This window comes from Camellia sinensis, chromosome 13, assembly GCF_055761805.1.
Source record: "Camellia sinensis isolate YWXY chromosome 13, ASM5576180v1, whole genome shotgun sequence".
In the NCBI taxonomy this organism is placed as follows: domain Eukaryota; kingdom Viridiplantae; phylum Streptophyta; class Magnoliopsida; order Ericales; family Theaceae; genus Camellia; species Camellia sinensis.
Window position 1 is genome coordinate 45,247,337 of NC_138973.1, and position 26,832 is coordinate 45,274,168.

Here is a 26,832-nt window from a genome sequence, read left to right on the forward strand (position 1 = left end):
TATTCAAACGTAACTGATGCAAATTGAATTTTAGAAAATAAATATTTTTATTTTATTGCTTATGTTCACCATAGTAGTATAGATTCGGAACAGAGTAGCAGTTTAGGAAATTGCCTTATATTTTCTTCTATTTTTGGTCGTTGTTTTTCCTTTCCAAATCTGATTGTTTCTTAGTTAGGTCTATAATTTGCTTATAAATATTGGATGTAAGCCTTAGGGCTCTTCGGAGAGTTTTTGATGATTAATATATTTTGAGTTTTATTGCTCTTTGTTCCAACTTTGGTTAATTCTGTGTGAATCAACTTTGATTGAGCCTTTAAACTCGGTATTCTTGGGAATCAACGGGTCTAAAGAGAAGTCTTATTTCCGGTATTCTTGTGTGAATCAACGGATCTTAAGATTGTTACTATTGTTTCGATCAACACTGCATCAGTTGGTATCAGAGCTTGCTGCGTTCTTGCTTCATGTCGAGGAATCGCAGTGATGCTCGAGAGGTTCCTGTGGAGGAGGAGGTAATAGATGATGATTCTAACCTGCTGAGTTTTCATAGTGAAAGACGGAGGAGAGATCATGCATTGAAAAATTATAAAGATCATGTGAACCAAATCACTAAACAGGATGATCTGATTAAATGGCCTTTTACATCAAAATTTATTCCAGATCCGATTGTGGGTTGGAGTAAACCACCGATTTTTGATGATGAACCATTCATTGATGGAACTAATAATATGTTGAATCATATGTTGTCTGTTGGACGCATAAATCAGAGTCATGGAAGGGTTGGTGTTAATTTTATTTTTGTGGAAGATCATATACTTGGTTTTCATGAGTTCAATGAGCATTCAAAATTGATTTCCAATATGGGGAATATTTTCTATGATCCGTTTGAAGAGAAATTTCATGAAGAGTTGACAACTTTGAGTTTGAACCGTTCAAATTTGGGTTTTGATGAAGATGTGTTAAATTTGTTAAAGAAATTTGTTCCTTTAATTTTCGAAGACTCTTCTTTGAAGTTTAGATTTGAAAAACTTAACCTCAAATACAAGGTTGATGCGAATAAGTGCAGACGGGCCAAGTTATTTCGAACAATAGAAACTCGAGGACGAGCTTTCTCAAGCGAGGAAGAATGATGCAGATTGAATTTTAGAAAATAAGTATTTTTATTTTATTATTTTATTACTTATGTCCACCATAGTAGTATAGATTCGGAACAGAGTAGCAGTTTAGGAAATTGCCTTATATTTTCTTCTATTTTTGGTCGTTATTTTTCCATGAGTTTTATTGCTCTTTGTTCCAACTTTGGTTAATTCTGTGTGAATCAACTTTGGTTGAGCCTTTAAACTCGGTATTCTGGGGAATCAACGGGTCTAAAGAGGAGTCTTATTTTCGGTATTCTTGTGTGAATCAACGGATCTTAAGATTGTTACTATTGTTTCGATCAGCACTGCATCAGTAACACTCCAATGCAACACTTAAAAAAAAATCTTAGTGCAATACCTTAATATAACACATAAAAAAATTCATTACTATAATTTTCTCAGTAGCACTCCAAAAGAACTCCTTAGCGTAATACTCTAATGTAACACACAAAAAAACTATCTAGCGTATTTTTCCTAAACGTAACAGTCTAATATAACACTCCAAAAACCCTCCTTAATGTAACACTCTAATATAACACACAGAAAAAACTCCTTAGTGTATTTTTTTCCAAACGTAACACTCTAATACAACACTCCAAAAAACCTCCTTAGTGTAATACTCTAATGTAACACAAAAAAAAAAAAAAAACTCCTTAATGTACTTTTCCTAAATGTAACACTCTAATATAATATTCTAAAAAAACTCTTTAATGTAACATACAAAAACTCCTTAGTGTAACATTCTAAGGTAACACACAAAAAAACTCCTGAGTGTACTTTTTTCAAACGTAACACTTCAATACAACACTCCAAAAAAATTTCTTAGTGTAGCATTTTAATATAACACGCACAAAAAAAAACTCATTGACATACTTTTTCCAAATGTAACACTCCAATGTAACATAAAAAAAATATATATATATCTTAGTGTACTTTTCCCAAACGTAACGCTCCAATGTAACACAAAAAATAAAAAAATATAAAAAAAATTTAATGTATTTTTCTTAAATGTAACACTCTACTATAACATTAAAAAATAAAGGATGTGAGATTTTTCAAATCATTCCAAAATGAGTACAAATGCTCCTTAGTAAGTTTTACTTATATAATTTCAAACTGTGAATGTTACGTTTGGAAAAAATATACTAAGAAGTTTTTTTTAGTGTTTTTGTGTGTTATATTGGAGTATGCTACGTTGAAGCGTTATGTTTGAGATTACACTGATTGGAGGGTTACATTTGGGAAAGGTACACCCAGATTATTTTTTTTATTTTTTATTTTTTGATGTGTTACATTGGAGCGTTACGTTTGGGACAAGTACACCAAAGATTTTTTTTGAGTGTTACGTTATTACATTTCGGAAAAGTACATCAATGAGCTTTTTAGTGTGTTACATTGAAGTGTTACATTCTTGGAGTGTTGCATTAGTGCTGGCACCATAAATCTGCAATTTTTATTATTATTTATTATTTATATAATTGCAGGACATGTGGCATCCTCCTACTCATTTGGAGGTTATGAGAAGTTATGAAATGTGAAAAGATGATGGAGAATAAAGTGGAGAACATGGAGCACGAATTGGAGGTTAAAGAAAGTTATGAAGACATTGAGGGATATGTGGCATTGTGGGAATAAAAATGGAAGAGTGGATAGTTTTAAGTGGTTATTGAGTAGTTATTACTGGAAGTTTTTTCCTACAAATATTTGCCTATAAATAGCCATTCATGGCTGCATTGTAAAGGATCCATAATTCATAATCAAAGACAATTGATTTTAATATTTCTTGTCATTTTCCTTATCTTAGGAGTAGTTTAATATAGATTTATATTTCGAAACATTTATTTTCAGCATTTCCTTTTCGAAATATTTTATGCACCTCCTTTTTGAAGCATAGGAGTAGAGGTAAGTAATTATTGTTTTGATTGTTCACTCAATCGTCTTTCTCCGTTTCCCTCATTCTTCTTTGAATTTTTCTTTTCTTTACACTTGGTAATTTTGAAGTCCTCTTCATTGAGGCAAAAGAACCATCAACACAATCGCTTGATAATTGGCTTGAATTTAATCTGTAAGGATTTTTCAATCATTGCTGGTACACTCGCATTTATGATATTTTCCTTTGTAGGAAAAATAAGCCAATGATTTTTGGCACGCCCAGTGGGACCTCAAGTGTAAGAAATGAAAAATTAATTGGATTTGTCTATTTCAAATAGCCTAAATGAAATTTATTGGCGTAAACAAGAAATTTTGGATCTTCAAAAAGAGATCCATTTTTTTGATGAAATAAACTTTCATCCCTTACAATATTATTTGGTGGAAGAAAAAAGACAATTTAATTGGAGAAATTCATCAACTTGATATGGAAATTCGCCAATGGAACGATGAGTTATCAACTCTCACTACAAAGTCTTTAACTGAGGCTTTAATGGTCAGATTTGGTGAAATTTTTTAGATTTTTTCCATGGTTAAAAATAACAAATGCAAAGAGTTGATTTCGTCAATGGCTTGGGGGGTTCGAGAGTCTGTTTTTAAAGAGCCAAATTATAAAATTAACATAACGAAAGAGCATGTTCTTGAGCCAAATTTGGCTAAGAATGATGTTCCATGCATGGCTCGGGGGGTCTCAAAACCAATTTTTAGAGAGTCAAGTCATAAAAATAGCATATCTATGGGTGATTTTCATAAGCCATTAATGGCTAACATGGAAAAACAACCCACTTTGTCAAATAATTATGAAAATCAATTCGGCAAAAGTCATGTTTTTAAAACAAACATGGTCAAGAATAATGAACAAGCCATTATTCATGAATTCAAAATGTTTGATATTTTTCAAATTGTCAAAAAGTATGAATTTTCATGGTCACACTATACCATGACTTTTGTTGTTCGAAATCCGTTTTGGATTTGTAGATCACATCAAACGTTGACTTTGATGGAATGGCTAACAAATAATATTTTGTTATTGCAATATATTGAGCCAAAAATATTGTTATTAGTTTATCCATAAAACCACCCCCATTTGGTTTTGTGGTTACCTTCAAAGCATGTCTCAAGACACTTTAAAGCATATTATTCATTAAAATATCATTTTATAGCCATTAATGGCTAGTTAAAATGCCAAACTAATTTCATAGTAATCCAACTCTTTGGATTCGGTTCGAAGAGATGTTGTGAGCACTTTCGAATGATGACTTTGATCCTTTAGTAACACATGTGACTTTTGAAGGGTGGTTTTGTCATCAATAAACACTTTCGAAATGTAACATGAAACGAGAAAATTTTCGAAATATGTACCTCTCTTCAAATATATGTAAAATGACAATTAATTAATTATCGAATAATGCCTATTTTTGGCATGATAATTGGTGGCTTTACTGATAACCATTTTTATAGCCATTTGTTACATGAAAATGTAACTAGTATTCTATAAAAGTTGGTTCGAAGAACAAGGTTTTGGTGTCTTCGGAGAATTAATAATTGGTTTAAAGCATATAATTAATATTTTCATTAATTATGTGTGAATCAAAACATACAAAATTTGAATAACCACAATGTTGGCCAAAAGTTGTTTCGAAAGCCCTTTTGCCATAATTTTGTAAGCTTTGAAGCACTCCATTTTGCATCAACAACAACTTCGAAGAAAAAATAGTGATGATTGTGAACCTTCGAAACTTTGCCGAGTATTTTCAAGGATGTAATTCGTCATTTGTCGGTACTTTCGACCTTGGAATGATGATTTTGGTCCTCTATACTACCTTCGAAGTTGGTTATTTAGCATGTGTAACAGTTTGCTAAGGTGAATCATTGGCTTTGCCTTGAAAATATGTGGTTATCCTTCAAAGCTTTTCTGCAATAATATCCCTTCAATGCGTATATATATAATTCGCAATATCTAGTTATAATTTCATGCTCATTTGAAGCATTTTATTGGTGCTATTATATCATTCAAAGCACTTTATTGCTTAGATTAGTCATGTGTTTGGTTCGGCCCTTCAAAAATTCAAGTAAACATCATTTTTAAGGGCCGCGGGGGGTAATGTTGGCACCATAAATTTGTAATTTTTATTATTATTTATTATTTATATAATTACAGGACATGTGGCATCCTCCTACTCATTTGGAGGTTATGAGAAATTATGAAATGTGAAAAGATGATGGAGAATAAAGTGGAGAACATGGAGCATGAATTGGAGGCTAAAGGAAGTTATGAAGACATGGAAGGATATGCGGCATTGTGGGAATGAAGATGGAAGAGTGAGTAGTTTTAGATGGTTATTGGGTAGTTATTGCTGGAAGTTTTTTCCTACAAATGTTTGCTTATAAATAGTTATTCATGGTTACATTGTAAAGGATCCAGAATTCATAATCAAAGACAATTGATTTCAATATTTCTTGCAATTTTCCTTATCTTAGGAGTAGTTTAACATAAATTTATATTTCGAAGTATTTATTTTCAGCATTTTCTTTTCAAAGCATTTTATGCATTTCCTTTTCGAAGCATAGAAGTAGAGGTAAGTAATTATTACTTTGATTGTTCACTCAATCGTCTTTCTCCGTCTCCCTCATTCTTCTTTTGATTTTTTTTTTCTACACTTGGCAATTTTGAAGTCCTCTTTATTGAGGCAAAAGAACCGTCAACACAATCGCTTGATAATTGGCTTGAATTTAATTTGTAAGGATTTTTCAATCCTTACTGGCACACTCACATTTATGATATTTTCCTTCGTAGAAAAAATAAGCCAACAATTAGAGTGTTAGGTTTTTATTTGTAATGTGAGATTTGTTCTGAAATGAGGGAAAATCTAAAACTTCTATAGTGCAAATTGCCTAAATGTGTAATTTTACATTTGGGTAAATTACACTTTGCACCCCTGCACTTTACACAAAATCTCACTTTAGTTCCTACAACCAAACTGTGACAGTTAACCTTCTGCACTTTTAGTCAAGTGTCACATTAGCCTTTCTGTTAATAGTGAGGCTAATAGAAGTTATCATTTAGGGAGCTAAGTGCCACAATTTTAATGTGTATGGACTAAAGTGGGATTTTATGTAAAGTGTAGGGTGCAAAGTGTAATTTATCCTCACATGTTTTTCATGTGACTAACCTTTGTTAACAGTGAGGCTAACAGAAGGGGTAAAGTGACACTTGACCAAAAGTGCAGGGAGTTAAGTGTCATAATTTGATGTGTAGGGGCCAAAGTGGGATTTGATGTGAAGTATAGGGGTGCAAAGTATAATTTACCCTTTATATTTTGAGAAACTCACTTTTATCCATAAAAAATTAAATCCAAACATGTTAGTGACTACCATTTTATGAAATTTCTATTTTAATGGGATCCTTAGGTTCATAAGAAAAAAAAGAAGACTAAACAATTTACAAGATCATATTTTAAGACTTATTGGTACTTCACCATTTCTTTTTTCCTTTCTTTTTCATGTTACAAAATAATTTTTAAAAAAATTGGGATAAATAACACTGTTTATGATCATTCTAGAAATCTCTCATGGAATTTTTGAAATAATGACAATGACCTCTTCTCTCAGTGTCATCTGTTTCACACTGTTAACATTTAATTATTTAATATTTTGAAATTTCATATCTAATTCACTTTGAATGACGCTGACGTCTCATGTCAATGTTATCATCACAACTCTATCGGTAAGGGTTTAGTTAAAGAAAAGCTCCAATGAGTAAACATTTACGTGAGTTCGGGATCGGACTCAAAATTTTAATATAGAGAGGCAAACATATAAATTTTAAAATGAAAGTATATATAAATTACAATATCAATCTTTTTTAATATAAAATGTGAAAATTATTTTGAAAAAATATATAAATAAATATTTTCTTATATCAATATTGACTTATAAAAATACAAGAATTGTAAGACAATCTATGAACCTTAGTTGTGAGCAACCAATTTTTTTTGGGGTGCAAATTGTTAAATTTTATAATTCAAATCATGTATTTTCATATATAAGTCATGCAACCATTTAATCTCTTTTACAACTTAAAGAAAGCAAAGTTATATAATTTAAAAAAATAATTAATATCAATATATATATAAATGATTTTTTTTAAAAGCGATCGCTCCCTCTTACTCCCAAAGAGTTCATCCTTGCGTGGGTTGATTTATCTCACACCTGTAATTGCAATTAATTCCAATTTGATCATCTTAACCAAGTTTTCAGCTTTAAGAATGGTTTAATGGTGATAAGCTTTTGGCATATGAAAATAATAATAATAATAATAAGTTGAAGTCTTTTGGATAAGCAGATAAGTCCAATGTGTTTGTTAAAAACAAAAGTGATAAAGTTGAACGAGGAGATTAAAGCAAGAGCATCTCTAATAGTTTATTAAATTTTTTATTAAATTTAAATAAAAATTTAATCTTATATTATGCACTTTAATAGTAAATTAAAATTTTCATCAAATTTGACGGGTCGTCCAACTAGAGTAGATTTTCAACTTATAAGGCTAAAAAATTCGATCATCCGATCGATTATCCACCAACAACTACCTACAAAATTTGATAAAAGGCTAAACAATCCCTTAATTTGATAAAAATATGCCTCTCTTTCATTTGATTTTAATTTGATAAAACAGTTGAAATACCATTTTCACCAAATTATGAGTCAGTATTGAAGGTGGCCTAAACAATTAGAATGAAAACTTTAAAATAACGATATTAATTTATATTTTGGTTATGATGCGACGTAATGCATTATTATATTAATAACATATATAAATAATGAAATTAAATTAAATCAATATAATTATAATATTTGAAATAATAAATAATTTTTAATAAATAAAAATAATAGTTGTAATTATTTGACTGAGAATCTGAAAGAATTTAGAAATAGACCACTAACCATGCATGCATGGGATACCTATAATTAGACAAAATCCCAATAAGAAACATGCTAAGATCATTCACCAATGTATTTAAGTTTCGCAAAAAAAAAAAAAAAAAAAAAAATTGAGGCTGCTTACACTATTTATTGAATTCTATCGTTGAATAAGGAATATAGATTTTTGTTTTTGTTTTTGTTTGTTTTTTTTTTTTTTTCACAAAAGCAGTCTTTAAAAGACAACCCCAACTAACTTGTTATTTGAGACGCCATCTCAATTTTGAAATTTTTTTTATATATATTTGATTAACCCCAACTAACTTAAAGATTCCGTCTATAAAAGACAATTCCACCTAACTTGTTATTCGAGACACCAATCATTTTTTTTTAATTAAAAATAAATAAATTTAAAAATTGATGACCGTGCATGTTAAAAATTAAAACTGCATTTGGTTTAGTTTTAGAATTGTGATTCTCTTTTTAGAATTGTGATTTGAGTATGAAATTATGAGTTGAGTTTTGAGTAATTGAATATTTGTTCGATTTTGAGTTTTAAAAAGTGTTTTGAAAGAAATTTTTGAATTTTGAATTTTGAATTTTAAAAAGAACAGATTGGGTTTACTTGATTGTTCGCCCGGGCATTCTCTCGAACATTCGGCCGGTTGATCAGAATAGTGCAATTTTTTTTTTCAATTGCAACTTGTTATTTGAAGAAAAAAAATATTTATATTTGTTTAGATATTTTTTAAATATAGAAATTAATTTTTTTAGATTTTTTATAATAAGAATTTAAAGAGTTTTGAGTTTTGAATTTTGAGTTATGTATTTGGTTATGAGTTTTGAAATTAATTTTTGAATTGAGTTTTGAATAATCTTAAATTGTGTATTTAGTTATGAATTTTGAAAAGTGATTTGAAAAGTTTGTCTTTACAATCATGATTTCAAATGCAAACCAAACGGAGCTTAAGATTCTTGAAGGAATGAGCCACAACATACATAAAGTCAACTTGTAATTTATCTTTGAGATGTGGATAGGAGTGCTCGCAGTTCAGTCATGGTTGGGGAACTTTCAATCTGTCATTCGTTTGTCGGATTGGCGGATTGAAAAAAAAAATTAATCCTCATCTGTCCGCATGGATTGGCAAATACGAATTGAGCGGATTGGTGAATGAATTCAAATCGATTTTTGATGAACTCCAAACTCAAATTAAGGATCAAATAGGGAGAGAAAAGACAAATGCCCCAATTAGAGGTAAAACCCTTAAGACTTAGAGAGAGAAACCAAAGTCTACTCCAATCTCAATGTATATTCTTTATTCCAAAAAATAAGTACAAATGGGTATTACATCTCCTATTTATAAACTACAACTAATAGGCTATTTAATACACTTAACCTAATTATATTCTATTACATTAGACTCTCCCTCTTTGAAGAATCTTGTCCTCAAGTTTACGCAGCAACGAAGTGTGCTCAATTTAACCCCATGCATTGAATCTGAGGTAAGGAATAGACGCTACATCTCCATACTCAACACAAACATAGCTTTCTCAATTCATTCTTCCTTGAATACAGGTAACTACATCCCTAGCTAAACAACCATAGGTGCAGACTGATAACCCCCATCATGCCCTCCACACACTTTTGCTAAAGCTTGGATAAACCTCCATTTTCCTGAGTCTTCGTTTCTAATTGGCACACTAGTGAAGAGACATACTTATTTAATCGGAATGGGACCAACAGACTAGAAAAAGGATAGTTTCCAAAGCCACTGTAAAAAATGAGACAAAAGATGAAAGGATCGACTATGCATCCACTAGATAAGAACCATGTATGAGAAGCTAATTAGGAGTAAAATTCTACATTGCGGTATTCTTTGTCCCTTAGACACAACTGGCAAATGAGCATCACTTCCATCAGCTTGGAGCTTCTCTCACCCCATTTCTTTTTTCCTTCCTTTTTCAAGTTACAAAATAATAATAATTATTATAATTTTGTTTTGTATAAATTACACTATTTATGATCATTGTAGAAATCTCTCATGAAGTTTTTGAAATAATGACAATGACCTTTCTCTCAGTGTTTTCTGTTTCACACCTTTGACATTTAATTGTTTAATATTTTGAACTTTCATGTCTAATTCACTTTGAATGATGCTGACATCTCATGTCAATGTTAGCTGTTTCGCATCGTTAACATTCGTTTGTTTAATATTTTCATCATCCATATCGAATTTACTCTTTCCATCATCATAACTCCATTTGCTGAGGGTTTAGTTAAAGAAAAGCTCTTATGAGTAAACATTTACGTCACTACAAAAAAAATTATTTTTTGCGACGGTAAAACGCCGTCGCAAATAATCCAAACGCCGTCTCAAAGCTATTTGCGACGATAAATTTTCTTTTTGCGACGGCAAGTGGGGGTCGCAACAAGGGGGGTTGCAAAAGACCTTTAGCGACGGCTTTGCGACGGGAATATCTTTTTTTTGCGACGGCAAATTTCTGTCGCCGATAATGGATGAAGATCTGGGCTTTTTTGCGACGGACAAGCTTTCCGTCGCTAAAATAGTTTTTTGCAACGGCAAAATTCCGTCGCAAAAAATGTCGGCGTTAATGACTATTGGCGACGGCAATTTCACCGTTGCTAAAGCCTTGTTTCTCAAATAAATTCCACACCTTTTGCGACGGTATGGCTGCCGTCGCAAAAAAGCCTGGCACTATTTTTATTTTTTTTATTTTTTTGCAACGGGGTGTTCTGCCGTCTCAAAAAAAATTAAAAAAAAAACCCTATTTTACAATTATTTAAAATATAAAAATAACCTGTAATGTTGGCAAATGATATAATAATATAAATACATAAATAAAATAACTAATGTTGGCAAGTGAAAAATAGCTAAAAAAAAATCAAAAAATTACATAATAATATAAATCCATACATAAACAAAAGTTGGCAAATGATAAAAATTCATAATGTTGGTCACATAATACATACATAATGTTGGTCACAAATTTAAATAACATATATCAAAATCAAAACCAAAAGTTTTCGTCTTGATTCTTTCGTGAGTTACAAAAACAGAAGTTGGTCATAATCTTCACGCGCCCACATTCCACATGAAGCAAACTGCTACTCAGGAAATATCTAAAAAAAACAAAATAAAAATAATTAATAACAATATAATGGTGTTAATATTTTAATTACAGAAAAATATAAAAAAAATTAATTAACTACCATATAATTAGAAAGATAGTTTAGTAAATAATTTTGACTAGCCTAAAGTGAAATCCGACTCTAACTCCCAAACTGGGAACCCGATTCGAGCCCTGTCTTCTCCCACAAGTCTCTCGTGCCTAGGCAGTCGTGTGTGCCAAGTTTCGTGCTAAACCGACGCCGTTTGGTGATTTTGGGGCGTTAACACATCGAATTCAAGTTTCTTAAGGAACTAGTTTGCCTAAAGTGAAATCCGGCTCTAACTCCCAAACCGGGAACCCGATTCGAGCCCCGTCTTCTCCCACAAGTCTCTCGTATCTAGGCGGTCGTGTGTGCCAAGTTTCGTGCTAAATCGACGCCGTTTGGTGATTTTGGGGTGTTAACACCTTGAATTCAAGTTTCTTAAGGAACTAATTTGTCCAAAGTGAAATCCGGCACTAACTCCCAAACAGGGAACTCGATTCGAGCCCCTTCTTCTCCTACAAGTCTCTCGTGCCTAGGCGGTCGTGTGTGCCAAGTTTCGTGCTAAACCGACGTCGTTTGGTGATTTTCGGGCGTTAACACCTCGAATTCAAGTTTCTTAAGGAAGTAGTTTGCCCAAAGTGAAATCCGGCTCTAACTCCCAAACCGGGAACCCGATTCGAGCCCCGTCTTCTCCCACAAGTCTCTCGTGTCTAGGCGGTCGTGTGTGCCAAGTTTCGTGCTAAACCGACGTCGTTTGGTGATTTTGGGGCGTTAAAACCTCGAATGCAAGTTTCTTAAGGAACTAGTTTGCCTAAAGTGAAATTCGGTTTTAACTCCCAAACCGGGAACCCGATTCGAGCCCCGTCTTCTCTCACAAGTCTCTGGTGCCTAGGCGGTCATGTGTGCCAAGTTTCGTGCTAAACCAATGCCGTTTGGTGATTTTGGGGCATTAACTCCTCGAATTCAAGTTTCTTAAGGAACTAGTTTACCCAAAGTGAAATCCGGCTCTAACTCCCAAATCGGGAACCCGATTCGAGCCCCGTCTTCTCCTACAAGTCTCTCGTGTCTAGGCGGTCGTGTGTGCCAAGTTTCGTGCTAAACCGATGGCGTTTGGTGATTTTGGGGCGTTAACACCTCGAATTCAAGTTTCTTAAGGAACTAGTTTGCCTAAAGTGAAATCCGGCTTTAACTCCCAAACCGGGAACCCGATTCGAGCCCCGTCTTCTCCCACAAGTCTCTCGTGCCTAGGCGGTTGTGTGTGCCAAGTTTCGTGCTAAACCGACGTCGTTTGGTGATTTTGGGGCGTTAACACCTCGAATTCAAGTTTCTTAAGGAACTAGTTTGCCTAAAGTGAAATCCAGCTTTAACTCCCAAACCGGGAACCCAATTCGAGCCCCGTCTTCTCCCACAAGTCTCTCGTGCCTAGGCGGTCGTGTGTGCCAAGTTTCGTGCTAAACCGATGCCGTTTGGTGATTTTGGGGCGTTAACCCCTCGAATTCAAGTTTCATAAGGAACTAGTTTGCCCAAAGTGAAATCCGACTCTAACTCCCAAACCGGGAACCCGATTCGAGCCCCGTCTTCTCCTACAAGTCTCTCGTGTCTAGGCGGTCGTGTGTGCCAAGTTTCGTGCTAAACCGATGGCGTTTGGTGATTTTGGGGCGTTAACACCTCGAATTCAAGTTTCTTAAGGAACTAGTTTGCCTAAAGTGAAATCCGGCTCTAACTCCCAAACCGGGAACCCGATTCGAGCCCCGTCTTCTCCCACAAGTCTCTCGTGCCTAGACGGTCGTGTGTGCCAAGTTTCGTGCTAAACCGACGCCGTTTGGTGATTTTGGGGCGTTAACTCCTCGAATTCAAGTTTCTTAAGGAACTAGTTTGCCCAAAGTGAAATCCGGCTCTAACTCCCAAACCGGGAACCCGATTCAAGCCCCGTCTTCTCCCACAAGTCTCTCGTGTCTAGGCGGTCGTGTGTGCCAAGTTTCGTGCTAAACCGACGTCGTTTGGTGATTTTGGGGCGTTAACACCTCGAATTCAAGTTTCTTAAAGAACTAGTTTGCCCAAAGTGAAATCCGGCTCTAACTCCCAAATCGGGAACCCGATTCGAGCCCCATCTTCTCCCACAAGTCTCTCGTGCCTAGGCGGTCATGTGTGCCAAGTTTCGTGCTAAACCGACGCCGTTTGGTAATTTTGGGGCGTTAACTTCTCGAATTCAAGTTTCTTAAGGAACTAGTTTGCCCAAAGTGAAATCCGGCTCTAACTCCCAAACCGGGAACCTGATTCGAGCCCCGTCTTCTCCCACAAGTCTCTCTTTAACTTAGAATGTCTAAATTATGCAAAGATACATTTTAGCTTAGAATGCAAAGATACATTTTATACATGATCTTCTGGTGGTGGTGTATATAGATTCTCGTCTTCTGCAGATTCCCTAAATGCCCGGTGGCCACTCGATGCATCAGGAACCTATGATAGTCAATACATAATGTGTTAATCAGATTCGAATTTTATACATAATCTTTGGTGAAAATTGAACTATTAAACAATTTAATTTATATCGAACCTGTCTGTTGGGATCCACACTCGCCCCCTGTGATACTAAGGCCATCATCTCAGCTCTCATCTGCTGTAAATGTGTAGAGAACTCTGCTCGCAGCTCCTCCCTCAACTCATCCCTTAGCTCCGCACGAACCTTCTGCGTGATCTGATCAATAGTCGATGGCTGGGGTGTTGACTGTGATAGCCCAGCACCATCTTTATACACCGCTCTCCGAGGCACAATTCTCCCGTATGTGCGACAATATCCATGTTCGTCATAACCTATCAACTCATGGAAAATGGCATTCCTAGCCTCCAAAGTCCGACCATCCTCAGGTAGCATAGAGAGTTGACGATTAAACTCATCCTGTATTGAATAAGACATACAAGTATATGCCAAATTAAGATGGTTGACACACAAAAAATAAACTTTAAATACAATCAAAGGTGTTTGGAAACTACCAAGGTCTGGATAACCTCTGGGTCATTTACTCTACGTGTCATAAGCCAAACATTCATCTTATCAGTAGACTCCCCCTTACTGGTCATCTACATTTTTTTAGAAATATAAAAATTAGAATCTAAATAATTTGTAAATATACAATGTTTATTTATATACAAAATAAAACAATAAAATGTAAACCTCATGCCGTATCTGAGAGAAAGTAGTACGCCCTGTGGTATGAGCTATGCCGTGAGCTCGCCGATTTTTAGCGTTCCTACTTGCAATTTTCTATAACAGGTTCGACAAATGTGAGTATGTAAATTTGATTTGTATGTTTACATATCATAAATATAACTTATTTGTATACCTCAGCATCGGAAGTACGCCAATACTCCACAAGTTCTTCCCACTGGCTTGGCACAATGTGCATAGGAACATCATCCTTCAGATTAGGATCAGAACTTCTAGGCTTGAAATACTTAGCCTTAAGCTTGTTCTTGTGATCCTTCCATATGCTGTTGTAGTTTTTCATGCAGATTGGCTTGTACTCCTCTGGACATATATTCAAATTGTCCTATAAAACACAATTTCAAAGTTTAAATAATAATGACACAATTTTGGAATTCGAATTTGTGGACAAAAATATATTTTTACCTTCACATCCTTCCAGATAGCATCAATAATATCATCAGGCACATTGTTCCAATCAAGAAAAGTAAGAGGAACAATGTTACCATTCCGCACAATAATGCCAAGTTGAGTAGTTAACTTAGCCACGTTATCCCCTATTAGGCAGTAATTTCCATCAAATTGTATGTCTAGCTTTTTACCAGTACCCCACTCTTTAATGCCCTTGGCACATCCTCTACCACGCCTAGTCGAGGTTGATGAAGAACTAACATGACCTGCGAGATACAATAACAATAAACAATATGCAATGGTAATAAACAAATGCAAATTTAAATAATGTGAATACAAATCATATCAAATAAACCTGAGGTGGGTTGTGAAGAAGTCGAAGGGTCTGCAAAATACAATGAGAATAAACAAGTTATATATAATGAGCATAAATGAATGTATGTTTAAATAATTTTCATACAAATCAAAGCAAATTTATATACCTGTGGATGGCTCATAAGCTGATGATGATAGCTGCTGTGGTGCCACTGATGGTGGACGCACCGATGGTAGGCGTGGAGGCTGAGTACATGGTAGCTGCTGCGGTGCCACTAAAGGCCCCTCCGATAGTGGCCGATGTGATGCCTCCTCTGATGGTGATGCTACTGATGTCCTGTTATGTAGCACATCAGACATCATGCGCCAGGGATGATCAAGCTTCCTCTTCCTTCCCATAATAATCTGCAAGCAATATAACATTAATTGACATTAGAAACATAGACAATGGTTTGTCGTCAACTATAATATGACATTAATTGAACTAATACAATTACAAAGACAAAGTAAATTAAGAAATTGATGATTAACTACAACCTTGGCCTTAATTGAATTACTAATGTTTCCACCACTATTAGCCTATTTGAACATCAACTGTTTCCCCTTCTGCGGCTTCCCTCACCCAACCAACTTCTTCATCACGAAGCATTAAATTTTCTTCCAATTGTTGGCTCATGTATGGCTCGATTTGTAGATCAGTCGAACTCATATCAAATAAACCTCTTTGAGACATCTTCACCATGACTTGCCAGTCTGGTTGTAACAGGTCTGCAACATACCAAACTTGCTCTGCTTGGGACGCCAAGATGAAAGGTTCATTGGTAATTCGATCATCTCGGTACAACAAATTATTGAAGTTCACCAACGTGAAATTGAAGACATCTTCTTTCTTTCCGTGAATGTTGTCAATCCAATCACACTAAAACAACACATGTTTCTTCTCATTGGAATATCGAATCTCAACAATATCTGTCAATTGTCCATAATAGTACACAGACCCCACACGAGGATTCTTGTCTTTTCAACTAGCATAACTTATGGTATCTGCCTTCAAAGCTACACCACAATTTTGTGTGGCTCGACGATCATCCATGGCCTTTACTCGATACCGAAACCCATTCAGTATATACCCGTTGAACCTCCTTGCCAAGTTATGAGGACCATTTGCCAATAGAATAATCTCTTCAGAAAATATGACATCAGTAGTCCTTCGCAAAGTTTGGACCTATTTAACACGAAAATGTAAAATTCAAAATGTAGTTCGACTTAAGTAACTAGAATCTATAGAGTTAAATACATACATGTTCCTTGAACCAATTGTGAAAAGTTTCAAAATGTTCACGCTGAAGCTGATGATCGTCAACACGAGGCATTTTGAGCTTAAGTACTTCAAGGTGTTCGCTGTGTATATTGAAATTTTAGCAATACAAAAAATTTTGTAGAAAATTCAATAAAACATAATAAAATATTGAGTGAGTGACTTAACCTACTTTATGAATGGTTAAATTGCGTTTATATCGAATAAGATGTACCGATGAGCTTATACCCAAGAAGTATTATCAAGATAAAAGCTTGTGTTTTCACCAATAGCATGACCCAAATTATCAGCACCACTATAGTTCCTCACGGGTCGACTAGATTTGGTTTCCACATCATTGAGATATTGTGCACAAAAATTCATGCATTCTTCCATAAGATATCCTTTAGTAATTGATCCTTCAGGATGAGCTCTATTACGCACGTATTGCTTCAAAGTAAGAAGATACCTTTCAATTGGATACATCCATCGAAACTGAATTGTTCCACCCAATAAGGCTTCATCAGCTAGATGTATAGGCAAGTGCTCCATTATATCAAAAAAACTCGGAAGAAATATTTTCTCTAGATGACAAAGTGTTATGGCGATACGATCTTGAATATATTGCAAACTCGTCACACGATTCACTTTTGAACACAATTGTCTAAAGAAATTGCTCAATTCAATCAAGGGTTCAATTACATTCTTCGGTAACGATCTTCGAATAGCCAATGGAATAAGTTGTTGCATCAGAATATGACTATCGTGGCTCTTAAGACCCCCAATACTTCTATCATGTGAGCGCACACGACGTGATATATTGGATGAATACCCGTCAGGAACTCTTACTTCCTTCAACACTTTCAAGAACAAATCTTTCTCATCCTTGGTCATCGTGAATTGTGCTGGTAGTAAATAGGCTTTATTCGACCCTCTTAACTGCAAATGTAGAGGTTTTCTAATATTCATATCTTGTAAATCACGCCGAGCATTAACACCATCCTTCGATTTTCCTGCAACCCCTAATATTGTCCACAACACATTGTCACAAACATTCTTCTCTATATGCATCACATCGAGGTTGTGTCTTATTAGATTGTGCTCCCAATATGGCAATTCATAAAAGATACTCTTTTTCTTTCAACTGTGGGTGCGATGTCCAGCTTTCTCCTTCTCTACCTGTCTCCTATGCCTCTCCTTAAGGTCATCCCTCTTGTATTGGGTTAAAATACCCTCAGATTCTAATTGTAGCAACATCTCAGTTCCAGACAACAATTTGGGTTTGAGTCTGACTTCCCGACTACCATCAAATGATACTTTATTCTTCCGAAATTTATGGCCAGTAGGTAAAAATCTGCGATGACCCAAGTATGATTGTTTCCTACTATGCTTCAACCAACACGGTGTAGTTTCCTTATTGCAACAAGGACATGCATATTCGCCTTTAGTGCTCCATCCTGACAAGTTTGCGTATGCAGGAAAATCACTAATTGTCCACAGTAAAGCTGCATGCATTTGAAACATTTGATTTGTTGATGCATCAAATGTTGACACACTTTCATTCCATAGTTCTTTCAACTCCTCAATCAACGGTTGCATATACACATCAATCTTGTCACCAGGTCCTTTTGGGCCGTCAATAAGCACGGCTAAAATTAGAAATGGTTGCTTCATGCACATCCATGGCGGCAAGTTGTATAGAACGAGCACAACATGCCAAGTGCTATGAACTATATTCATCGTTCTGAATGGGTTAAAACCATCAGATGCTAAGCCAAGCCTTACACTTCAACAATCATTACTAAAGTCAATATTCCGACGGTCAAAATCTTTCCATGCAAGGGAGTCAGCAGGATGCCTGAAGACACCATCATCAGTTCGTTCCTCTGCATGCCATCTCATTAACTTGGCCGTCTTGGATGACATAAACAACCTCTGCAACCTTGGCTTTAAAGGAAAATACCTCATCTGTTTTGAAGCTATTCGTTTGCCACCTTTGTTAGGACCATTTGAACCACCATCACCATTTGATTTCCATCTACAACTGTTACATATGATACATTTATCAAGATTGGCGTCCTCGTTTCGAAACAACATGCAACTGTTGGGACATGCATCCCACGTCTCATACGTGAAGCCCAAATCTGTTGTGACCTTTTGAGCTTTATAATATGAGTTCGGGAGTTTCACACCCAACGGGAATGCCTCATTCAATAACTCAAGCAACATGTCAACAAACTTGTCTGTCCACTGATTAAGCACCTTCAAATGTAAAAGTCGAACAATGAATGACAAAGTTGTGAACTTCTGACAACCCGGATACAATTCACTTTGTGTATCTTGAAGAAGTTTGAAATACTTTGCAGTCTCTGCATTTGGACCGAGCTGGGGTTCAAATGCATGGGGATCAGGCCCCTGTGGTTCATTACCCTCAACACTTGTACCGGCATGTGGATTTCCCATAGCCCCTTATATCATTCCAATCATATCATCCCCAATGTCTAAATTAGCTAATGTTTCATTCTCTCGATTACCATGCAGAGATACGTAAGATTCCCCATGATTAATTCAATGTTTGTATTTTTTAAAAAAACCATTCAAAATCAGATGCTCTCGTATACCCTCTCTTACAAAATAGTATCGATTCTCGCACTTCTTACATGGACAACTGATCATCGAACCTTAAACCCTATTGGTGTAGGCAAACAAAAGGAATTCATCAATCCCATTAATGTATTCGCTCGACATCCTATTTGGCAAATCAATCCAACTCTTATCCATCATCTGTACACATTCACAAAAATATCTCATCAAAGTAACTCTAAATATAATGCCTTTAACTCAAACCTATTCAAAAAAATACTCAAAACTCATCTATGCTCTTTAACTCAAACCTATTCAAAATTAAATTCTACTCTCTTTTTTTTTTATTACCCAAAATCAAGAGATCCTTTTAGCAAACTCAAACCTATACCACACCTTTTTAAAAAAAAACTCAGGTAAAATTTTGAATTAGTAACTAAAGTGCTTCATAAGAAATGAAATTTTTAGTCAAAGCATAAAATTTTTGAGGTTACTATCTAATAAAAGAGAGGGTAAGGTAAAAATTCCTTTTCCATGGCATGAGATGCTCTGCATGGATGGCTTTTAAAGCTGTGATTGACAAAGACATATCCCCAATAACCCTCAGACTCAAAACCCCCCTATCATATCTTCCACAAAGTACTTTCTTTCTTTTTTATGCCTTGTGTCATCAGTCAATATTATTACTCATTGATCTTTCACTCACTTCACTCCTCTTTGTGTCCCCACATCATATCCAATTAACCCCAACCTAATCACTCTCCACCCACCCACCCCACCTCGGATGCCCTTTGTGATATGTATATATATATATATATATATGGTGGGAAAGTTCTCTGTAATGCTTTTTTTTTGGTTGGTATAGAATGTTGTTAGGAAATTGTTTTCTAAAATTACTTTCGCACAAAAAAAAAAAAAAAAGAAGGTCCACCAACACAAACATACATGAATTCCCAAATGCAAATTTTTAAAAATGCTACAGAAAATAAGCAATTTTAAAGGGCATTCCTTTCACCTTCATCCTTTACCATAACTAAATGGAACCCCATATATAAATTACCATTCAACACAGGTGAAAATGTCAGCTAAACTCAACAATCAGACCTTCCAGAAGATTAGGCCACGCACACAAATTTTAGAAAGCCTAAAATTCAATCGGTGGAAGGTAAACAAAGACAAGTTGAAAAGTTTGGAGTATCATCCCATTCTAATTCACACCATAATGACCATTCCAATAAAGCACAACCCTCAAAATTAAATTTCATTGCCAAGCAAGAACCTATATCGGCGCCTTCGTGGTCATAGAACTAAATGCAGCTCCCCAAAGTACAACTACAGAAACAAAACCGCGCAAAACCCTAAAACTCCCCGAACCACTAAACAAACTGTTCGAGCAATAAGAAGCCAGCAGTCTCTTAACAATAAATAAGAGTAATTCATATCCTTGTAAAACTCCACAAACGTCATGTGACTATACAGACAAACACAAACCCAACAAAACATGGAAGATTCAAGTAAAATAGTGTGCCTTAATGAAATATGAGACGTGCGTGTGTGTGTATATATGTGGTGTGTGCGCGGATGGAATGAAATGAGGATTACCTTACAGAGTTGATTCAAGACATGCTTGAGACCTAGAAAGTCCTCTAAAATTATCCCAATTTATAATCTAAACACAACCTAAAAAATTAAAATGAAAAAATAATGAAACTTTTTGGGGATACATACATATATAGGCAAATAATTTATATTCATGTATCTTTTTTTTATTTTTTTTTGAACAGCTAATACATACATACATATATATATATATATATACAGAGAGAGAGAGAGAGAGAGAGAGAGAGAGAGCATACCTGAGTAGCTGTCGTCGTCGAAGCACCACCGCTAGCCCTTCGCTGTTCGTCGCCTGTCGCCCGTCGCTCGTTTGGGGATTTTGGGGGAAAATTGAGCGGCAAGATGAAAGGATTTCTATCGGACAATTTTAGGGATTTTAGGGATTTCGTGCTTCAAAACAATTTTAGGGATTTCGATCTAACTAAGCGGCAAGATGAAAAGGAAGAGGGGGGAAAATTGTTTTTTACTTTTTGCGACGGGAAGGTTTACACCGTCGCAAATGATACAAAATGATTAATAAACGACGCCGTTTTAATAATCTTTTTTTTGCGACGGACATTTGCCGTCGCAAATGGTCGAGTATTTGCGACGGCAAACTTTTGCCGTCTCAAACATTTTTTTTTTCCCGACGGTTCAACACTTGCCGTTGCTAATAGTTCCTCATTTTAATACCCGCCCGTGCAGTTTATTACCGACGGTTAAACGCCGTCGCTAAAATTCTTTTTTGCGACGGTTTATTTTGCCGTCGCAAAAGACCATTTTTTGCGACGGGGATCGCGCCGTCGCGAATACTTCCGTGTTTTTTGCCCTATTTTCTTGTAGTGCGTGAGTTCAGGGACGGACTCAAAATTTTAACATAGAGAGGGCAAACATATAAATTTTTAAATGAAAGTATATATAAATTACAATATCAATTTCTTTTAATATAAAATGTGAAAAATATTATGACAAAATATATAAATAAAATATTTTCTTATATTCATATTGAGTTATTAAAATACAAGAATTGTAAGACAATCTATGTCACGACCCAAACCCGATACCCAAAGATTCGGCGTCGCAACAAAATACAAAAATAATTCTAAAATTTCTGTAGTAGTAGCACAACGGATAAATTGAGTAAATTAAAATAAAATAAATAGGTACCAAAAGTTAATTAAAAAGAGAGAAAAATAATTATTTGGGCTTTTATTTTATTACAAGAGTCCAATCAGAAATACAAATAGTACAAAAAAGAAAACACTATGATTTATCCCCCATCTTGATCCCGTAAAATCTCGTCACCTGAAAAGGGGTAATAGCTATAAGCACATAGCAGAATGAGAAATATTATACTGTGAGTATAGGGGTACAAAATAGCCATGGATAGTTATTTAAGCTAAAACATTAACATAATTTAAGTTGAATAAACAAATAATTAAGTGGCAAAAACTGAAATACATAAATTACATAAATAACTATAACTACGGTACAAAACAGAACAAAATAGGGTTCACTGGGGTGACAATCAGAACAAAGATCAATGGATCCATGACAAACAGAGAATCACAAAGTGGCCAAACAGGGGCCAATGGTTATTTAAGTTCCCCAAGGCATAGGACCACGGTGGTGGACTTACAGAAAATAATTATTCACAAGATCATTGTTAAATACTTTTTAAAATTTAAACAAACATATCCATGTGTTTCAATTTACGCAAATAGGGGTCAGAAAATAATTCACGTAATTGAAATATTAATATAATTTATAAAACACAAATTGCGTAAAATAAATTATAATAATTCAAAACATACGTAAAATATATTATGGTGACCTAAGGTATAAAATAACTCACCTTAAAATTGACCCTTACCCTTTATTTTCCTACTATAAACTCCCAACTACTATTAATCAGATCGATCTTCTTCCTTTTTTTTTCGAAACTCACGGGTATTTCACACGTTATAAGCTCCAATTCCTTGCTTTGCTTACACTGGCACTTCACTATTTATAGCCCCAATTTCTTGTATACCACTCAAGGTTGCAAGGCCATTTGTTAACACGTTGCTCCCACGTTTCTATTGAGAAGTGACGCCACCTGTCCTACCCCTTGACCCTTACCTCATGACTTGTCCAAGAGTTACCTAAGTTAATTACATTTGGTTCCATATAATCTAAGGGTTATCACTCTCTTTGGTAATCCATAATGATGTCTAAAATTACGTATGATTATAAGTTAGGTTCACGTCTAAAAATCTCACTACCAAACTATAAAATATCACTTACCACTTTCTAAAATATTTAATATTAAAAATACAGTGTCCCACAATCTACCCCTTTAACAAAGATTTCTAATATTCACTTTTTGATATACTAAGGAATTGTATTTAATTATTATTATTTTTTTTGTTATTATTATTTTTATTATTATTTCCCTTTTATATATATATATATATATATATTTTCCTATTCATGAGTAATTAATATAATCATGATATTAAATTAAAAATTCGGGTGTCGCATTTCTTCTCTCCTTTAAAAAAGTTTGTCCCCAAACTTGACATACCTTGGTTTTTGAAGAGGTGTGGGTACTTGGTCCGCATTTGACTATTAGTTTCCCACGTTGCTTCTTCGACACGATAGTTTCTCTATAAGACTTTTATAAGAGGCATAGTCTTGTTTTGAAGGACCTGATCATGACGATCGAGAACTTGTATAGGTTGCTCTTTATAAGAGAGGTCTTCTTGAATTTTCAAGTTCTCATAATCGACAACATGCTCTAGATCTCGAAGATATCAACGAAGCATCGAAACGTGAAACATATTGTGGACATCGAATAATTCGGGTGGAAGCGTAGGGCGATATGCTACAGGACCAATCCTTTCTAGTATCTCGAATGGCCCAATGTAACGTGGGTTTAACTTTCCCTATTTCCCAAATTGGATAACCCCTCTTGTTGGTGAGATCTTTAGGAATACATGATCTCCTATATGAAATTCTAAGCCCCGTCTTCTTGTATCTGCATAGTTTTTTTGGCGGCTTTGGGCAGTGCGAATTCGCTATTGGATGAGTCGAATTTTATCACATGTAATTTGCACGATTTCAGGGCCTAATAATTTCCTATCCCTGACTTCCGTCCAACACAGAGGTGATCGACATCTCCTCCCATATAGTGCCTCGTACGGTGCCATTCTAATGCCTGCATGGTAGCTATTATTATAGGTGAACTCCACCAAAGGCAGGTGATCATCCCAATTACCTTTGAGGTCTAGCGCATACACACACGTAACATATCTTCCAAAGTCTGGATCGTCCTTTTAGATTGCCCATCGGTTTGCGGGTGATAAGTTGTGCTAAACTTCAGAGTGGTTCCCAAAGCTTCTTGCAATTTGTTCCAGAAGTGAGACACGAAGCAGGGGCCTCTATTGGATACGATTGAAACTGGGGTGCCGTGAAAACGAATGATTTCCTTAATATATAGAGTGGCGAACTTAGAGAGGGAGTACATGATTCTGATTGGTAAAAAATGCACTAACTTCGTCAATCGATCTACAATAACCCATATTGCATCATTCTTCAAGACTAATTGTGGTAGCCCAACCACGAAGTCCATAGTAATGTGCTCCCATTTCTATTCAGGAATGGGGAGTGGTTGCAACATTCCTATAGGTCTCTGATGTTCTGCTTTAACCTGTTGACAATTCAGGCATTTGGAGACGTAGCTTGCTATGTCTTTCTTCATTCCTATCCACCAGAAGTGTTCCTTTAGATCGTGATACATTTTCATATTGCTAGGGTAGATCGCAAACCTCGAGCTATGAGCTTCTACCAATATCTTCTTCTTGTGTTCTGAAAGGTCGGGTACACAAATTCGATTCTGAAATTTTAGCATCCCATTGCTCATTATGAAATCAGGATTGGGCGTGCCTCCTTGCCTCTCATACTTTTTCTTTAAAATTTTATCTTCACATTGGTAGACTCTAATTTCTTCAATCAGCTCGGGTTCCACGATTATATTGGCAAGCAGTCCATTGATCTTCTGGGGAAAGAGGGTACATGTCAAACTTCTGGTAATCTTTCGACTCAACGCGTACCACGTTAGCTTTGCCTGGATGGTGATGGATCTCCACATCGTAGTCTTTCATAAATTCTAGCCATCGTCGTTGCCTCATATTCAGTTCCTTCTATGTAAACAGATATTTGAGACTCTTATGATCTGTGTAAATTTCGCAGGTTACTTCGTAGAGATAATGACGCCAGATTTTGAGGACAAAGATTATTGCAGCTAATTCCAGATCATGGGTCAGGTAATTCTTCTCGTGGGTCTTTAGTTGACATGGGACATATGCAATGACATTCCCATTTTACATAAGAACGCAACCCAAATCATTGTATGAGGCATCACTATAAATTACGAACCCTTTTGTTTACGCGGAGAGTGCTAGTATAGGAGCCGTCACGAGTTTGTTCTTCAATTCTTGAAAGCAACGTTCCTGCTTGTCGGTCCATTCAAATGGTGTGTTCTTCTGAGTTAGCTGGGTCAAGGGTGATGCTATCTTCGAGAAATCTTGCATGAAGCACCAGTAATAGCCAGCTAGACCCAAGAAGCTTCGAATCTCGGACACGTTAGTAGGTCGTGGCCAATCTACAATTGTTGCAACCTTTTGAGGGTCAACTGAGATGCCATCTTTGTTGATGATGTGACCAAGGAAGTGTACACTAGTGATCCAGAAGTCGCATTTCTTTAACTTGGCATAAAGCTTGTGATCACGTAGTGTTTGTAGAACTCTTCGTAAGTGGTGCTCATAATCTTCTGGCGATTTAGAGTATATGAGAATGTCATCAATAAAGACAATGACGAACTCTTTAAGGTAGGGTTTGAACACTCGATTCATGAGGTCCATGAAGGTCGCTAGAGCATTTGTGATGCCAAATGGCATGACGAGAAACTCATAGTGCCCGTAATGGGTTCTGAAGGTAGTCTTTTCGATGGTTTCCGTTTTGAGTTTTAGTTGATGGTAGCCAGAACGCAAGTCAATTTTTGAAAACACTTGGGCGCCTTGCAGTTGATCGAACAAATCATTGATTCGTGGCGAAGTGTACCGATTTTTGATGGTGACTTTGTTTAGTTCACGGTAATCAATGCATAACCTCATCGTGCCATCCTTTTTATTTACGAATAGTAGTGGAGCTCCCCAGGGTGAGGTACTAGGTCGAATGAAACATTTGTCCAATAATTCCTGGAGTTGAGTTTTCAGCTCTTTTAATTCCGTCATGGATATGTGGTAAGGGACTTTTGAGATTGGTTGTGTACCAAGTTGGGTTTCAATGGTGAATTCGTTTTCTCGGTCAACCAGGGTACTAGATAGGTTTTCAGGAAATAGATCCGGGAATTCTCGAACCACATGGATTGCATCAAGGATAGGGGCTTCCTGTTGAGTATCGATTACAAAACAGATACAACTGCAACAACCCTTTCTTAGAAGCCGTTGGGTTGTCATGAAGGATATAACACATGCAGAGGGAGAGACTCCAGTTCCATTAAAGACAAGCTTGAGTTGGTTTGGTGATCGGAAGAAGACCTTTTCGGCTTCACAATCAATAGAGGAATGGTTGGCAGCTAACCAGTCCATTCCTAAGATCACATCAACGGTATTAACGCAGAGGGGAATCAAATCTACGTGTAAGGTTTTCCCTTTTAAAGATACAGTACAAGATTTGTACACATCAGTAATAAGGGCAGAGTTACCAGAAGGAAAAGACACAGATAGTACATATCCTAAGGGTTCGGCTGTTAATCTCAACTTGGTGGCAAATTGTGGTGTAACAAAAGAATGAATTGAACCAGAGTCAAAGAGAACATGAGCTAAGTGACCACAAATAGAAAGTGTACCTGACACAACATTCTCAGTAACTTTCGGGTTTCCAGGCACCAGGGCAAAGGCTCTTCCTTGGCGTTTTTGGTCCATCCTCACTCTTTCAGGTAACACGGGTTTTCAGACTGGTTCAGAGGGGCTGGCTGTAGGATTAGCAAGCTTGGGATAATCTCTCAACAAGTGACCAACTTGGCCACATCTAAAGCATGCTCTCGTATCTCGACGTCATTGTTCCCAATGAGTCATTCCACAAGCAGAGCAAGTTGGAATGGTGCCACCTCTGGGATTTGTAGGACCTTGACTACTTGAACTAGTTGAACTGGTTATGCTCGTATTTACCCTCTTGGGAGGCGCAACACTAGGTCTTCTATTATCTCTTTCCCAAA

General features: G+C 35.8%; 2 protein-coding genes across 2 annotated transcripts; both read right to left on the bottom strand.

Annotated features, from left to right (window-relative positions):
- Window positions 1–13,511: 13,511 nt before the first annotated feature.
- LOC145805803 (uncharacterized) lies at window positions 13,512–15,161 on the bottom strand. Its single transcript, XM_082901018.1, has 7 exons — window positions 15,135–15,161; window positions 14,795–15,045; window positions 14,508–14,714; window positions 14,339–14,428; window positions 14,158–14,244; window positions 13,721–14,062; window positions 13,512–13,623 (listed from the first exon to the last, which is right to left on the bottom strand). The coding sequence occupies exons 3-7, from the start codon at window positions 14,670–14,672 to the stop codon at window positions 13,534–13,536; spliced, it is 774 nt and encodes a 257-aa protein (XP_082757144.1). The 5' UTR covers window positions 14,673–14,714; window positions 14,795–15,045; window positions 15,135–15,161; the 3' UTR covers window positions 13,512–13,533.
- Window positions 15,162–24,997: 9,836 nt separating this feature from the next.
- On the bottom strand, window positions 24,998–26,539 carry LOC145805344 (uncharacterized). The gene is made up of 2 exons (XM_082900463.1): window positions 25,885–26,539; window positions 24,998–25,482 (listed from the first exon to the last, which is right to left on the bottom strand). Exons 1-2 carry the CDS (start codon window positions 26,537–26,539, stop codon window positions 24,998–25,000), a joined length of 1,140 nt encoding a protein of 379 aa, XP_082756589.1.
- Window positions 26,540–26,832: the final 293 nt, after the last annotated feature.

Excerpts from the sequence above, each read along its gene's own strand:
- LOC145805803 (XM_082901018.1), bottom strand. The coding sequence starts at position 14,672 with ATGAAAAACTACAACAGCATATGGAAGGATCACAAGAACAAGCTTAAG. Across the intron at positions 14,245-14,338 it reads TCTCTCAGATACGGCATGAG|ATGACCAGTAAGGGGGAGTC; the intron begins GTTTACATTTTA and ends AAAAAAATGTAG. Across the intron at positions 14,063-14,157 it reads CAGAGGTTATCCAGACCTTG|GATGAGTTTAATCGTCAACT; the intron begins GTAGTTTCCAAA and ends TATTCAATACAG.
- LOC145805344 (XM_082900463.1), bottom strand. The coding sequence starts at position 26,539 with ATGGACCAAAAACGCCAAGGAAGAGCCTTTGCCCTGGTGCCTGGAAAC. Across the intron at positions 25,483-25,884 it reads CACCATTGAAACCCAACTTG|CGACCTTCATGGACCTCATG; the intron begins GTACACAACCAA and ends CAAATGCTCTAG.